At 47.0% G+C, this 17,523-nt stretch overlaps 1 protein-coding gene and 1 long non-coding RNA gene across 3 annotated transcripts in view; one reads left to right on the top strand and one right to left on the bottom strand.

Annotated features, from left to right (window-relative positions):
* Positions 1-17,523, top strand: part of LOC144762598 (uncharacterized) — a 453,052-nt gene that overhangs the window by 139,907 nt on the left and 295,622 nt on the right. The gene's annotated exons all lie outside the window — the stretch shown is intronic.
* Positions 1-17,523, bottom strand: part of YWHAQ (tyrosine 3-monooxygenase/tryptophan 5-monooxygenase activation protein theta) — a 37,635-nt gene that overhangs the window by 9,370 nt on the left and 10,742 nt on the right. For both annotated transcript variants that reach the window (XM_078647823.1, XM_078647822.1), the window contains exon 4: positions 2,110-2,273. In XM_078647823.1, the coding sequence (XP_078503949.1) occupies positions 2,110-2,273 (164 nt within the window). The remainder of the gene's footprint in view (positions 1-2,109; positions 2,274-17,523) is intronic.

The following is a 17,523-nucleotide window of genomic DNA, read 5'->3' as shown; positions in this document are numbered from 1 at the left end:
CAAAAACCTAATTTCCGTTTTTCCCCCAGATTTAAAAATGCAGAACAAATGGTTTTCTGTCTATCTGTAAAAGTTGGTAAAAACGGACAACAGGGAGCCTTAATTATGAGCAAATGACTAACCCCAACCCTACAGGTGTATGTAATGTATTATAAACAGGTCTTACCAGAGACCTTTAAAAAATTAATACACGAATTGCTTTCAGTAGAGAATTTAAGTTCAACTGTGCAGATGTAAAATATTACCTCATGCATTCCAATGGCAGCACAATGACACCAAATAGCTACATAACATTAAGTGAAAGAGAGCATACTTCTCTGGGTGGAGCTAAAGTGAACTGTAGATTAGAGAATTGGTAGCAATCCGGAAACCAGCCGTGCAGCCAAGCCAGATCTAGGAGGAGGAATCTGAAGGAATACTAGTCACTTCCCTGAAAAATCTGTGCACCTGGGTGTGCAAGACCCATTTAGCATTGACTGCGGGCATGGGCAATATCAGTTGAGTGAAGTACTCAGCCTTCCAACTTTGTGCCCAAAAAAAAAAAAAAAAAAAAAAAAAAAAAAAAAAAACACAACTGCAGAAGTATACAACAGACACGCATAAGGCGAAGTCATATGCCATGCAAGAACATTCACGTCCACAACATATCAATGATTGCCTAATCCTGCTCTAGGTCGCTCGATGCAGACAGACCATGGCTGTACACAATTAGGCCATGTGGTTCAGTATTTAATGTACGTGCCACAAATAGCACCTCAAACAATACAGCCACTTCTGAACTCTAAAGTCTAAACCTCGTTAACAGGTGTCCACTCACTAAAAGTCAGTCACCACCCATTCACGCAATTATGGGCAATAACAAATTACTAGTTCCTTGACGCATGCACAACATTAACATAGTTACTTTCCTATTACACTGCTAGGCAGAACCAAACGGACAGACAATGAGTGCCTATTCAATAACAGCAAACACTTGACATGCTGCCAAACAGGCCTTAGGTAAAAAATAAATAAAAAAAAAGTCAATATGCAAGCATTACATCCCAAACGTAAATATCCGTTCCTGGGCTCCCTCTGGCATGGTATAAAAAAAAAAAAACGAACTGAGCCAAATTAAAAGAATGCACACAACGAATCTATAGTTTACGCGGACGACTTCAGAGAATGAAAATCCACACTATTAAAATTAATTCTCCAAGTGATAATTCGTTAGACCGCGAAAAGCAAAACCGAAGCCACTGCCTGTCACTTCCTATCACCGTTTCGGATGTAGCTGGTGTCAATGAGTTACAAAATGTTGTAAGAGGGCCGGTCCTTAACACAAGTGAACAGTTCTAGAACGTTTGACTCAATGATAAACCTTTGTTACTTTATTACTAATGTGACCGCTTACATGTTTTGGTGCACAATATCAAAATGTTGATAAACGAGCTAACAAACCCTGTTAAAATAAGGTGATAAAGGGGTCATACCTACACCAAACCTAATGTTCTTGGATCAGACTGAGGCTATTTTTCGGTCCTGAAATGGTTATGGTTTTTAAGATGGTGCTAAACAGGAGCATGTTCTATGCGCTGAAATGTGCACTGCTTGCCTGATGTGCATACACTTTCGCCACTCCTGTGACAGAATACCTTCAATCAAAGTTAGGATTCGGGTGCCAAAGTGCAGCACTGTTAAGTGCAGCTACCTCTGCGCAGTACGTATCGTTTACACCGCGTCAAAAATAGGTACCTTTAAAATGATCAAAATAAGTTTAAAAAAAAAAAAAGTAACATTTTTAGCGAGTTGGTCTCCGCTGCGACTGTTGCATAATTTTTTTGTAAACCAAGTGTCAACGATTTGCTATATTAGTTAAGAAAAAAGCCCATTATATTAACGACTTCTGTCCACTTTTGGGAGGTATACAACATTCTCCGTGACTAAAAAAAAAAAAGCATCGACCCACGTGCAAAGCATTCATAAGTTACATCAATTTGGTCTTAAGTCTACATTGCAAGATTTAAGAAAAACCTTAAACAAATGAAAGACTGTCCCCGTAAATGCTTATGTCCCCCCCCCCTCCCCCCAAAATTCTACAAGAAAAATTAAATGCCTAGAACAACTTACGGTTTTAGCCAGTGCACACGCCTTTTCAGGACTGTTGAGAATCTCATAGTAAAAAACAGAGAAGTTCAGGGCTAGTCCCAAACGAATTGGATGTGTTGGTTGCATCTCCTTCTTGCTGATATCGAAAGCATCCTGATAAGCGTTCTGCGAGAACTGTATCGTTTCTGAAAATAAAATAGAAGTGGCGTTTAGAAAGAAACACCAGTAGGAAAATAGGTAAAGTACAATTGGACAGAACTGTAAAAAGTGGAACACCTGGGCACATGCAACACACCCCCGGGTCTGATTGGGAACAAAATTAGGCCGGGGCACCGAGAGAAAGTGGCCCACATTTGAAGGTAATGTTCTTTCGAGAAACACTGCTTAGTATCAGAAGTGATTTGGGAGAAATCATGGATAAATTAAGTTTCCTTAACTCATGGGGTCAGTAGCACTGGCCAAGACTAGACACCATTATTCCACTGCAACTCACGCAGTTATCCTCACCTGATCTTTAGGTGAACACATTTATCTGTAGTGCATGAGAGGTCGTAAGCACCGTCCTTCTCAGACTAGGAAATGTTTGACATGACACCCTCTACTGCCTTCCCTTCCGTTTCCTTAGTCATTCACTTTATTTGTAGTTTTATATAGCGTAAAATGATCCTAACGGTATTAGAACGCTTTACATGGATACTTTCTCTGGCTGTTATGCCACATCCTCTACCACTTTCCTGTTCGTCTTCTCCACGTTCGCTTTCTCTACATATTTAATTCAAACACCACATTGTCTTTAATCTTTCATTCTCACTTGATTCTCTTCCTTTTCACGTTCATCATTCTTCTCCACTCTGCTGTCTCACTTCTTTTGGCTCTCCACATTGCTCTCCCCGCTCAATCCATTTCATTATGATCCTGCCAGGTTTATTCTCCCTCCCCTTTGTTATTTTGATACCGAATTGTTTTCACAGCAATGCTTAAAAAATAAAAATTGTTTTGTGAAACTGTTTTATTTTTGCCTATTTGGGTGTTAGCTTTATTTGCGTTCAGAGGTGAACCAGAGTCCACTCCAAATTTGTATGGAAATAGTCGCATGTGGCTCGTCTGTCTGCTGCTAGACAAAGGTAGAGCATTTTAGATGGCCACTACATATAAATCAGTCTCCCTTGCACAGCCTCCCCCCTTTCAACCCAGCCCCAAGTAACATTAGATCTGGCTGTGACGCTGGAAGAGCTCAGCCACTCCCAGTGGCCTCATTGCCACGCAGAGAACCACCACATGCTGTGCCTACTCCTTTTGGCCATTGTCCTACTGCACAAGACAATGAGCCAGCCATTCTTGGTTATGAGCTCCGATCTTCACTCTAAAACTACAGTAGACTTTAAGGTCAAGCCGGCCCAGGAAAATGATTTAATCTACAGTCAGTAGTACTTTATTCGGTTAATTTAACACCATAAAAGCATACTATACAATACATAAAATTAAGCTGTAAAACCATGAATCACAATAAAAAGTTTCAAACATTGGATGCATATCAAACATTTTGTGGGATGTTTTCTTAAAAACCACTGGTCCAATTAAAGACTATTACATTTAATTAATTCAAACTAGATCATGAGAATCAGTTGCCTTTTTCTTGATTTTCCTCCTCAATCTAACTGCTGCGGTAAGAAAGCTAGCTATACTAAAGGTCTCCCACACATTAGATAGCAGATGCAAATAGAGAAGTGCTGGCTTGACTTGCAAGAAACCACTATCTTTTAAAATTGGGAGAACAAAATGCTTCTGAATGTGTAAAAAATGCTCACAAAAAAAAAAAAAAGATAAAAGTGCATTGTGTCCTGGGTAGAAAAGTCGTCACAGAACATGCCCCCAAATCCTCCACCCTTTTCCATCCCGGAGAATCAGCGAGGAGGAAATTAAGTTGATTCAACCTGAATCTGACAAGAAAACAGTGGTTGGGGTTTGTAACAGTATTGAGGTATGGTTCAATTGCACAAGATGTTATTAACAATTGGTGAGCTCTTACGGTTGTTTTTTTTTAAAACAAATTTTATTGATATATCACATTGAAATCGCAGAGCTCTGTTACCCAGAGGCAACTGCCAAGCATTTGAATGTACATATCGCATTGCAATCCATCACGTCTTTTACATCAAATAAAAGTAGGAAAAAAATGCAATTAACCATCTTCCCCCCGCCCCCCCAACCCCCTTTCCCACCCCCAACCCTCCCGGATCCCCCCCCCCCGCACGGTTCCATTCGATGTCGACAATTTGTGTACACACATCCACTGGCACAGCACGCTCAAGCATCCAGTACTGGGTGCTGTTCCGGCGGAGGCTCAAGCCAGATGCCCCTGAAATCAGCCCAAAGTTTCCAGATTATATAATGTTTCCGAGGGCAGCCCCGGGTGAGAAATATGGGCTTCTCCATCCCCATACAGAAATCAAGCCCCCCTCTTCCACGCCACTATTGTCGGAGCCCTTGGACCCTTCCATGCCGTCGCTATCTCTTTTGGCAATTGTGAGACCCAGTAACAAATGCCTCTTGTAGAGGTTACCCCCCCCACTCCATCCAACACGTAGTAGTCCCAGGTGCGGCGAAGCACCCATCCTAGGACCTCATCCAGACCATTCCAGAACCTGTCTAAGTGGCCACAACTCCACACTGTGTGCAAGAAAGTACCCTCCTCACTTCCACACCTAGTACAAATTGGGCATGCAATGAGGCCCGCCTGCCACAGCCTCCGCCGAGTGAAATAAACCCTGTGCAAGTATTTAAACTGAATCAGTCTTAGGCGGACAGAGATGGCCGCTCCTCTGGGGTCTGCCAGTACCTCATTCAAGTCTTCCTTTAACTCCCTCACATCAGCCTCCCAGGTCCCCTTTAGTTTCTGCAGATCAGAAGAGCAGTGTATATTCAGAGATTGGTATATTCGTGAGATTTTTTTGGTCTCAATGTCCCCCATAAACACCCGAGCCTCCAGCGGACTGAATTCGGGGAAGAGATGTCAATCACTCTATATATGGGGTAATGGCATGTCGGAATTGTAAATATCGGAAGAACTGAGCGCGGGGCATATGGTAATCAGCACTCCAGTCCTGGAACGACAAGCGTCGTCCCTGCCATGACATCTCCCAGTCTAGAGATTCCGATAGCATCCCACCCTGCAAAGCCCTGAAGGGCTGCCAGGTCGGGGAGGCGGCCATTTCGCCAGAAAGGAGTTTCTTCAGTCAAGATCTGCCACCACCCCATTTGCCGCAGGGCTTGCTGCCAGACATCAAATACCACCTACGTCACGGACGGCAGTGCCCTACGCCTCTGCGTCGCATAGACCAGCGTATGGAGCGTGTGGGGCTCCATAAGAGACCGCTCCAGCGCATAGGCCGGGTCCCCCCTGTCTCCATACCACCATTCGTTCAATACAAGAAGATGCGAGGCCTGATACTATGAGCAAACATCAGCAGTTGCCAAACCCCCACTATGTCGATCGGAAACATGTGCGAAGTGCCACCCGGATCTCGCCATCCACCCATAGGAATTGTCCCAGGGTAGAGTCTACCTGCTTAAACCATGAGGAAGGGATAGGATAGGGATGATTTTGCAACTGATAAAGTAGTCTAGGCAGAGCCAACATTTTAAAGATGGCCGACCTACCATAGATTGTCAGTGGCATGAGGGACCACACTTTGATGTCCGCCCGGGTGCGCTCCCAAACTGGCGCCACATTGCCCTCCCAGGATACAGCGGGGATCTCCGACAGGAACACCAAGGTATTTAATGCCACCTACTGCAATCTGAAGGGCCGATGCCCAGTCTCCAACTGCCGGGCCATCACCCAGCACCCAAAGGGTAGACTTGCGTGGGTTGACATACAGGCCCGACGTCTCGCCGAAAATTTGTAGGATACGCATAAGGCGGGGCCCCGACCTATTAAGGTCCGTTAAGAATAACAGGACATTGTAAGCATAGAGTGCGATTCTATCTGACAGACCGCGCTCCCACTCAAACCCCCGCATCTGCGCATTCATCCGGACCCACGCAGCTAACTGCTCCATGGCCAAAGCAAATAAGAAGGGCGAGAGGGGGAAGCCCTGCCTGCTTCCCCTCCCTATAGCGAAGCTCGGAGAGGACACCCCCGCAACGCAAACTGAGGCCATCAGGTCTACATATAGCAACCGGATATAAGACACGAAAACGGGTCCCAGATTCAGTCGGGCAGGAGCGAGAACAGATAGGTCCAGCGAATCAAACGCCCTGTCCATGTCAGCCAGGAAAAGTGCCACCCGCTCCCCAGTGGAGCGAATCGCCGCCACCGCAACATAAGCCCGCCTAATGTTATGTCGCGCCGCCCGACGGGGCATGAATCCAGCCTGGTCCGGGTGTATGAGATCAGTAATGTATGGCAGCAACCGATTAGCCAACCCCGTGGCCAAAACTTTGGCCTCCACGTTCAAAAGGGAGATTGGACGGTACGAGGCATGTTGCTCCGGGGGCCGAGCAGGTTTGTGAAATACCACAACCTCATCATGCCTCCAGTCTGGGGGTAGACTACACTACAGCGCTCCCTTGCCTCCTCCACCACCGCTCTGTAATGGGCCCCAAGTTGTAGGTGGAATTTCTTTAAAAATTCGCTAGGAAAGCAGTTAGGGCCTGGGGCCTCCTTACCTGTGTTCAACTCCTTCAAAGCCATACCCTATTCATCCTCCGTCAGTGGAAGATCGAGGCGGTCTCGAGCCTCAACCGAGACTGCTTGCGGCGGCAGATCAGCTATAAATTGGTCAACCAAATCCGGAGATGCATTCACTTGGGGCATATAGGTCAGCATAGTATGTTGCAAAGCTCTCCGCCAGCGCCCCAGGGTCTGTGATCGGGGATCCAGATCTATCTACCACCCTCGGGAGGGTCCGAGCCTGGGTCAGGCCCTGACAGTCTATGGAGCATTGTCTTAGATTTATCCCCCCCATTGGTATATAAGACTGCGGGTCGCCATCCACAGCTGTCGTGCCTCCTCTAAGAGTACCGAGGCGCAAGACTGCTGGGCAAACAACAACTGCCCCACAGTCGGTCCTCCACCCTCCAAACCGCTGCGACTCTCCAGATCCCTAATCTCGGCCTCAGCCCGGTCCAGGTCCTCTCTAAATTTCCTCTTAGCCGTCCCACCAAGCTATATCTATGCATCTCAATGTGGGTTTAATAGCTTACCATAAAGTCGCCTTGTCCGCCACCGTCCCCTCATTCTCAGCCATATAATGGGCGATAGCCTCCCTCATGTGTATTTGATAGTCTACCAGTTGCAGGTGCCATACGGAGAGGCGCCACCGAAATGGCTGCCGCCGCTGGTCCAGGCGAATGGTAACGGTCGTTGGAGTGGTCCGACAGCCCACGCGGCAATATATCCGCAGACTCTACTCTTCCCTGGGTCGCTGTAGGGACAAATATGTAATCCAGTCTAGAGAAGGATTTATGAACTGCAGAAAGAAAGGTATATTCACGCCTTGACCCATGGACGTGTCTCCAAATGTCCACCCAGCCCAGGTTCCGGATAAAATCACTCAACTTGGTACCTCCAGCTGCCACTGTCCCCCCCCCCCCCCCCCGGCCTGTACTTATCTCGTGCACTGTCCACCATATCGTTCCAGTCACCACCCACTACTGCTAGGACATCAGGGATATCGGCCCACACTGCAATTATCTTTTCCACCAGGGACCACTGCAATGGGGGTGGGGCATAGACACAACCGAACACCACTGGCTCCACCCCAAGGACACCCTGGACAAAGATGTAGCAACCCTGCACATCCACCCATTGAGTGGTATGGACGTATGGAACCCTACGATGTACAAGAATGGCCACCCCTCTGGAGCCCCTAGCAAATCCAGCATGGAAGACCTGGGTATAGCCATATCGCTGGAGGCTGAGGATTTTGTTACCTAAAAGATGAGTCTCCTGTAGCATTACCACATCTGCCCCCGCTCGCTTGACCTGCTTCAAGACCGCCCCCCGCTTAATCTTATCCAATACTCCCCTCACATTCCAACTGAGGACACGAAGCGTGCCTCTGGGCCCAGCGGCCCCATCATCCGGGCGCGACAACAACCTCACGCATCGACAAGCCCCTGTGCGCGCCATGTACACACACACTCAGCCACCACTGTGACATCACTAGGACCGTGCATTCCCCCCCACTTCAACATCAAACATTCCCCCATGACCCCAACCCCCTCCCCCCCATACCTCAAAGAACAATGAAGTTCCTGTCACGGTGTAGCAGTCTCCACCCCCAACCAGAGGTAGACGACCCTCCACCCCAATGGATCCCCATAACACTACCCATCTCCCCCTAACAACCGTTAACTACCCTGAACTCGGGAATGTGCCCGCCCTGAATATTCCCCCCCCCCAACCCACACTTGCCGCACATCTACAACATCATCAGAAATTCAAATGTCTCAAATTATCATTCTTTGCAGCCTCAGTAATACACAGCAGGAAGGTCCCCAGCCCAGCCGTCTCCACAGAAGTATGCGTGCGTCCTCGTGCTACCTCAAGAAGATCCACCTTTCAAGGGACAGCTAGCCCCCCTGGAGGCAGAACGTCCCCTAGATCTGGACCGCCAGTTGCTCTTGCTCTGTGATTTTCGGGGGGGTCCGCGCTGGTGCACCACTGGATGACGAATCTGAATCTCGGCCCGGAGGGGTGTGCACCCGTACTTGGACTGTCTCGTCTGTCCAGTGAAACACCTCCTGCGGGGTGTCGAAGAGGGTACGGGACTGATAGACCACTCGCAGGCGGGCCGGATACAGCAAGGCATATGGAAGCTTAAGATCACAAAGGCGGGCCTTGGTTGCCACAAAATATTGTCTTTGTTGCTGCACGAGCCTGGTATAATCAGGGAAGATCAAGATTCTTGTTTTCGCACAGGAGGGGTTCCTTTGCCCGCGCCTGCCGCACGATAGTGTCCCGATCGTGGTAATTCAATAGCTTGGCTATCACTGGCCTGGGGCGAGACCCGACCGGTTGCTTTTGTACGAGTGCTCTATGAGCCCGTTCGATCACAAAACAGCGTGAGAGGGAGTCTGGTGGGAGTCAGCTCTCCAACCACTGGGTCAAGAAGTTCTCCATATTGCCCTTCTCGCAGGCCTCCGGGAACCCCACGAACCTCAGATTGTTCCGCCGAGCCCACCCTTCCGCCTCTTCTGCCCGGAGAGCTAGGCCTTTCTGGATCCCCTCCATACTGGCCACCTTTCGCTTCAGGTCGCCACGTCGTCCTCCACCCCCGATATTTTGGTCTCGGCCTCCGTGATACGGGCCACAGCATTCCGCAGGTCTTGGCGCAGCAGCGTGACATCCGACCCCACTGCCCCTATCTTCGCATCCAACATGTCCCTGGATTGGGTTATCGCCGCCAAAAGTGCCGCATTGTCCGGTCCTGGGGCCCCAGCCCCCACTCGGCCCCATCCCCCCCCCACTCGGCCCCGTGTATTTGTCAATGGGGCCCTGTTTCGGGGCCCCTCTGCCACTCCCGCCCCTGGTTATGGTGGGCTGCGTCTGGAACCCCCCGCCTCTGGATCCGCTGTTTGTGTCCCGGGAGGACTTCCCCTCTGGTGTCAGGGGGGGGGGGGGGGGTCGCTTGTCTTCACCTGAACTGGCCTGGAGCGGAGGTGAGCGCTCCTATTTGCCGACGCCACCTCGATGACCAGGAGGAACGGCCGTGTCCCTCACCGCATATAGTTTCCGCACTCCCGATGCTGCGCCGTGGCCCGGCCGCCAAATGGAGGAGGGGTGGGGGCCCCCGCCGGCCCAAGCGTCCTCAGTCCGGCCTCAACGGCCCAATGTAGGATCCCAGAGGCAGTGCATCAACCGCCGTCACTGGCCTGGTGCCCCGCTTGCCCCCACGCACTAGCCCTCCGGGGCCCGGTCTCCTCCTCACACTCTGAAGGCCCTCCGCACCACCGATGGAGGACCCGCGCTCCGCACCCCCCTGGGACCTTCGCCGATGTTCAAAACCAGAGAGGGCCTGGCGTGCGCCGATGAGGCTCAGATGTCTTGCTGGCCGCAGGATGATGGTACGGTATACTCATACATTCCCTGGGCTTGTGTTGAAGCCACACATTCAGCCTTTCATATTGCCATTGGGGGTGTATTTAGATAGAAGAACCCTAAAGGTAGAATGTTAATACCTCCCCCACTCAGGTGCCTTTGACCAGCCCAATTTCACTGTCTGGGGAGACCCAAAATTCAGCACCATGCAATCACCTAATGGTTTTAGTAGACTTCCCTATCCAAGCAATCCGGAGTCATTTTAAATTCTTGGAATAATCGACTACCCAACCCTGTTGTGGTATTTAAATGGTGAAGAGCCTGATTCCTAAGTGAAACCCAGTGTTCCTCCATCCCAGGTTGTAAGGGGGGGGCGGGGTAGTCATTGCTATACATATATCAACTACAAATAGCAATTAGTGGTCAGTATAAATCCATTACTAACAAATACAATTCATTTGTTATATACATTCTTATTGTTCATAATAGTCTGAAAAAGAACCCCAAATTTCATACCCATTTTCTTTTTTCTCCTTGATCCACTAATTGAAAAAAGCCCCCACTCCAGTTTATAGAAGTTATACATTCTTGCTTGCCATTGTTGATAAACATGCAGCTTTTCCTGAAGCCACTCAGTGGCTATACATAATCGTGCCACCGTCATTGAGAAAAAAATAAAGTGGCGATGAGACATTTCTGCTGCACTGACCCGCCCCACTTGCTACAGAGCTCGAGAACAGCAGAGGTGCGTGTGGCAAGTCGGGCAAGAAGCAGCGATGCAACGCGGCCAACAGTGGTTTCAGTAAAGCGGGATATGCAAAAAGATACCATCGGTTGTAGCATGTAATGAGTCCATTAAATAAAGCTGATGCATGGTAGTATTCTAGGAGTCGGCTTCTCAGTATGGGAGGGCTGTAGATCAGAAGCTTGCAGGGAGATTTTTTTTCGATCAGAGGTGTCACAACAGAGTGTATAAAGAGGCACCTCGTGGCCTGACATTAAGGTAAGTAGTTAACACGAAGGGGCATAGCGTACAGTACAGCAGCGTTTGCCAGTGCGCGTAAAGTTCAGCAAGATGCAGTAGGCTTTTGATGCATAAGAAGGAAGCAGTCAAGGATATATATAAAAAAAAGATAGGTACCCTGATCCAAGTCCTACTGGACTTATGAACTCTGTATAAATAGCGAGGTCATGTCACATAGCAAAAGTAATCCAGGGGGTGCGGGTGAAAGGCTGCAATTCCAGTAGTTCGGAGTGTCACGAGTTTAAGGGGTTCAAAAGTACTAAAGGAATGAGTCACTCGTAGCTTGTTAAAAAATGTATACAGTCAGACATAAGAAACAGGAACTGCGAAATATCTTGACTTCTTCCTCCCATGGATTCCTGTAGCATCTATCCAGCCTCGGTACCCTCCAATGACTACACCACACACAAAGCTTAATATTGAATGTCTTTATTCTGCTGCATGCAACTGCAAATTCCACATTCTAAAAGCGAGCTTTCATCGCGTTATGCTATAACGCTGGCGTCACAGGTCTATGAAGTAAGATAGGAACCAAAATAATTCTGGCATAGAAACTAGCAGGACGCTACATCACTCCCTCAGTTAAATTAAGTTAGTTCTCATTACAGATCAGCATTAAAACATACATTTAGCCAGTAAGTCGGTTTGGAGATTTAATTATTCGACCCGATCTTGTATTTGTAATCTGTTGTCTTCAGTGTCGGGTATCTTCAGAGACAGTGAACAATCAGGTAGTGGCTTTTCAAACTGTCTTGTGTTCACCACTTTGATCCGGAGACAGACAAGCTAAATGCCTGAAGTGAGACGAGTCTCTGGTTACAGACGCTGCTGGGTAGTCACAGTGGGCCAGATTATAAACACATTTTCCCATAGACTTAGAACGGGTAAAACTGTTTGGTACATCTGGCCCCATGATTGATACTATGGGGAGCATCAGACTTCCATCGTCGCATCTGCCGGGTGATGACAATAGCTCCACCTTGGAACAGGAGCTTCTTTAATCACCTAGTCTGCTCAAGACTTTTTATTCCTTACCGTTAAACAAGTCTTTTATACAAGTGGTACTTTCACTTCTTTCTCACTGGATGGTCCAAAGCGGTAACTTGGTTTTCATTGCTCTCCCGATCGTAAAAGTTGGTGGGCTTTCGACAGTGATCAAATGCGGCATTGAATAGGCTCTTAAATGCGGCATTGAATAGGCTCTGAAGGTAGATTTCAGGACTCCACTCCCAAGCCGGTTTAGGGAGTTCAGACATACTAGGCATATGAGGTCACACCTGTAGATGGGCAGTTGCATAGATAAAACCTGGAGGTTTTTTTCCCGACCCACTCATGAGAACCAAACTCCATCTTTAAGAGTTATTTGTGGCAACTAACACAATGTCCTCCGTGAGCCACTTAAATCATTCTCTGCCGCAGAAGACTTTGAAATTGGGACTCCCAATCCTTATAGTAGGACTCCTTTTCGAGTTAGACATTAATGTTTTCGTATTTTTGATATTCACTCTCATTGGTGAGAGGCCTAATGTGTCAGTTACCCAACTGACGTGTGATTATCCGTTTCAATTTCAGCAGGTCACCATCATGATTAGTGACAGTGATAATCTGGCCTAACGATATGGCAGCAGGTGTATTTGTTTGGACAATGAAATTGATATAGGCCTCAGCTGCCTTGGATGGAGTACCATGACCCTGTTCCTCAAGCGGAGTTTATTTTGAAAGTTTTATATAGCGCGAACAAGATCTTTGCAGATATCAGAGCGCTTTACAAGGGCATGGGGGTAAAAAATACAAAGTAATGAAGCGTATATACAGAGTAATATATGAGGTAGTTCGGTACAAGGTGCTAGTTACATAGGTGTGATAAAGGACATGAGGTAGGTAACAGGTGAGGTAGTGTCGGTATACAGTGTATAGGCAGACAATTGAGTCAATAGTATAAAGTGCAATAATAAGGAGCATATACCTGCTTAAACGTGTTTAGAATATTTAGAGTTTAAAGGAGGGTACAGTTGAGGTAGGTGTGAGCAGGGTGTATAGTCCCACAGGTGCGAGAGTAGTAAGGAACGTTGAGATGGAGAGGGTAAAGTGTGCAAAGTCAACCAGGTGCGTCAAGAATATAACAATATACATAATCAACCAGGTGCATCAAACATTATAACAAAATACAAAGAGTGAGCGTATACAGTTAGGTTGAGGTAGGTGTGAGCAGGGTGTATAGTCCCACAGGTGCGAGAGTAGTAGGAACGTTGAGATGGAGAGGGTAAGGTGTGCAAAGTCAACCAGGTGCGTCAATAATATAACAATATAACAATATACATAATCAACCAGGTTGACATGCACTTGACGCTGTGCCTTGAAGCACGTGGATAGGTACCTTTGTTTTCTTGCGTTTCATCCCCGTGACAAACAAACCTAGACTTTATAGTCGATGAGGCCAGTGTGTACACTTGTTTTTTATGGCGTGAGTCGCAGTAATGGACAGATTATATTTCTCTACAGGCATTTGTTTATTTTAAGCAAAACAGTAGAGGACAGAATAAAGTATTGAACATCTATTTATTTCCAATATATTCTTTGGACAAGGTTTGTATAACTTTGGTGCTTTAGCATGATGACTTGTATGCGACATTTTTTCTCAGGTTGTGTGGTGCGTGTCAGAATGCAGGGCAACAGATTATGCCAATCGGTCTAGAGGTGGGTGTACCCAGCTGGACAGTATCAGCATGCTTTACAACATGTAAAGGTGGAGAAGCGTGGCTCAATGGTTAGAGCGGCAGACCCTGATGCAGAGGTCTGGCCCAGGACCAGGGTTCAATTCCCACCTCGGCGGCTCTTGGACTCAATTTCCCCGGACCTGATAATTCTCGCCTCGGTGCCTAGTCTAATCATGGGTCCCACTCTGTGACTCTGGGCAATAGCTTGATTAATCTCCACAACAGCCCCAGCAGCGCTGTGGATGCCTGGCTTCACCTTGGGGGTGCCCAGGAGTGGACATTTCACAGGAAAGCCAGGATGGGTTCCACAGTGGTATGAATAGAGCGCTACGAGGCCTCCGGGTAGAAGTGCACTATATAAATACTCTACATTTACAACAGGCACACAGCGTACCATGGAATCCAGTACCCATCAGTTTTTATCTACACTGAAATAAACGCACTATAAGCAGCCCCTAAACATCTACTTATGGCCCCTGCATACCCAGTTATATGGAAATTGGGGGGGGGGGGGGGGTAGGGCAACCTCCCCCCCGCAGGTTACAAGTAAAAAGGCCTGTATGTATCAGACTATAGTGTCGATACTGTGGCCAGTCTCATAAGCTGGGTAGAGAAGACATTAACAAATGAAGGGTGCACAAGAAAGTAGGAACGCCTGTGCAGGGCTTTACTGCAATAGGCCAATTAGGACCTATAGGGAATAAATCCCAACCGTCACACACGCAGAGGCAACAGCCATGCAAGAAAAGTAGCCATTGTGGAGCAATCCTGTGATGATGGCCAACTCCGGTATCCACATAAAGCAATGGCATTACAGCAGATGTTTTATGGTCTTTAATGAAAAGTAGCTTTTAAGAGTGGATGGTCTTTAAACATAGGGGGCAATATGGGATGGGTAAGAGCCTGCGGTAGGTTACAAGCATACAAGTGACCGATCTAACAGCAAAAACTAGATGTAATAAGCACGTACTGTACTACTAAGAAACTAGCACTTATAAGTGTACAAGTGCTAGCCCTTGCATTCTATTTAGTTTTTAGTCTTTTTACTGGATCGTTCACAAAAGCATCAGTATATTAAGTACAATGCAAAGGGTTGCTTAAAGGAGGGCAATGAATAAAACAAGTCAAAATCAAACATGTGACTGTGGGACATCGGAACATGTTCGAAAAATCAGAAGGCACCACAATAACTTAAGCAAGGAACACCAAAAGAAAAAGCATTAGAATGGCATGCCCAACAAAGTAATTAAAGATTAGCCACTGTTCATAGAAGGTGAAAACCCCAAAGTAGTCGCTAAATGTAGCATATATATTTTTTAACTTGTTACTTTGCATTTTAAACAAGCATTTGCAATGCAATCGGTCCCACATTGAGAATTAAAGCTATTAGCATCGTAAATGACAATGCTTTTTATATTTATCTGTTTTGATTGAAAAAATAATGGCATTGTCATTCACAAAGCCAACAGCTCCAACTCATGTAAATGCGAGACCCATTTCATTTCAAAGAAGCGGCCGTCATTGTCCGGGCTGCTTGGAAAGTGCAAGCACTCAGTGCGCTGAATGTTGCAGGAAGGCATGTAGTGCCTGCAGTAGGAGAAACTTGTTAAAGAAAATATCGCTTACAGACTAAGACTGTGAAACAGAAGACAAACGGACAGTCCTCATGGGAGGTTACAAATGGAGAAGGCGGTACTGAGGAGGGACTAACAAGTCTATTCATGAATAGGAAGCCAACATTTAAAAAGGAGGAAAGACAAGCCAATGAAAAGTATGGGTGGAGCTTTAAGTCCACACTCTAATACAGCATGCCTCTCAGAGCAGTGCATGTGCTGCAGAGGCTAGACCTCAAAATGCAACCATGACTGTATACAAATTGTTTCAACAGTCAGAAACAGCAACACGAGATAGTCATTGCATGTCCATGTGGGTTTCACAATATTGGTCCAAGTTTAAACTACATGCATTAGGTCTATTAACAGTTTAACAGATTTACTGTTCCAGTCCACCTTCTTTAGACCTGCAGAGGAATCACATATGTTGTGCAATGCATCTATAACTTCTAAATGAAGTCCCCCACCCCCTTCCATTTCTTCCCCTCCAGTCGCTTCCACATGAATTGTAATCAATGTGTACAACCAGAAGTATAAGGTGGTATGATCCTCAGCTAGGTCTCACACCCCTGGCTATTCCATGCGTTATAAAATCCCTACGGTTAAGGCTGCTGTGTCGCATCTATGCCCACTTTACGCTGCAGTTATCCCACCCATTGGAGACCTGATGCATATATTCTTGATAGGGCCCCAAATGTCTGGGCCGCAGCCTTGGAGGTTGTAGAGAAGTGTAGGTTTCAGCTTGGTCATTGTAAAAAGCTACACCACTGACCCAGTCATCGCGCTTAGGAGAGAGGGCCCTTGATTCATTCACACCCCTGGCACCAAGCCAGGAGCAACAGTAAGGCCACCAGCCCCCTTTTGGTGCTAGATGTATCAGCTACATAACTAAGGACTATAAGAAGCTTGGTACAGTGGACCAGTGTGTGTGATGTCCGCTACATCCGCTCGAAACCCCATATGACTTCTCTAAGCCAGGTGCAGAAGTCCACAGGGTATGTAGAGCTTCGGGCACATGCAAAGGGCACAGGCTTATCAATCCAACACAAGTTAAATGGGGTATGGTATGCTCTTTATAAAATAAAAGTCTATGGTTAGGAGAGACTAGTTCCTCAGGTCTATCTACCAGTTCGCCTGGGGAACGGGGGTCAGGCAACAAGAGGACTCAAAATCATTCTGCACGGTCTGAAGATCCATCACGTAGCATTGGTGGATGTACATCTGTAAGAGGTGGAAATTCCTGCAGCACAGTAGGAAATTCTGAGCACTAGGCCGCCACAGCATGGTAATTTTGAAAGTAGGAGAACAAAAGTGCATTTAACCCCCCCTCCTCCCCCCAAAATCGCCTGGGACCGAACCACCCCACAATGGTACTCTCCAGCCGATGCAATGCCTTAACAGTTTTGACCAATATAGAAGGCAGGGCCGGGCAGGGCCGGGTTATCTGAAATGGGAATACGGTGGGAGTAAATTAGAGGAGTTCCATACTGTGCTAGTGTCCATATGGACCAGTGCTTATAAACAGACTGAGTCAATGTAACAACCTGGTCGCGGCTGCAGACAGTAAGTATATAATAGAGACAGCCCATGTTCAACTGATCATAGTCGTTTGGATGACATGGGGCCTGGGATCCTGAACAAAGCAATAAATAGTGTCATGTCTTGGCCTTGAAAATTTAGCTTTTCGGGACCACAAACCACTTAATTTGTAGGCTTGTGCAAACCTCAGTATTTAGAAACATAACAGCTGGGGGGGGGGGGGGGGGACGAGCATCTTAATTAACACCACCCTCCATGCTAAAGAAAGGGGATAGATGAACGACCTTTCAATCCAGGCAACTAAACTATTCAGCAGGACTTTGAATTCTAAGGAACTGTAGAAATACTAAAGGTACACCTACCATAACTTAAAAGTAGACTATGCCCTCGTATTACCAAAATTAAGCCATGGGAATGGCATCCTTCATTATTCCCAAAATCCATCTCATTTCTCTTAAAAGTTCCTTAAATGCATAATAAGCACGCCTGATCTCA

The sequence above is a fragment of the Lissotriton helveticus genome, chromosome 6, assembly GCF_964261635.1.
Source record: "Lissotriton helveticus chromosome 6, aLisHel1.1, whole genome shotgun sequence".
In the NCBI taxonomy this organism is placed as follows: domain Eukaryota; kingdom Metazoa; phylum Chordata; class Amphibia; order Caudata; family Salamandridae; genus Lissotriton; species Lissotriton helveticus.
Note: the sequence above shows the minus strand (reverse complement) of the source record. Positions and strands in the feature narration are given on the sequence as shown.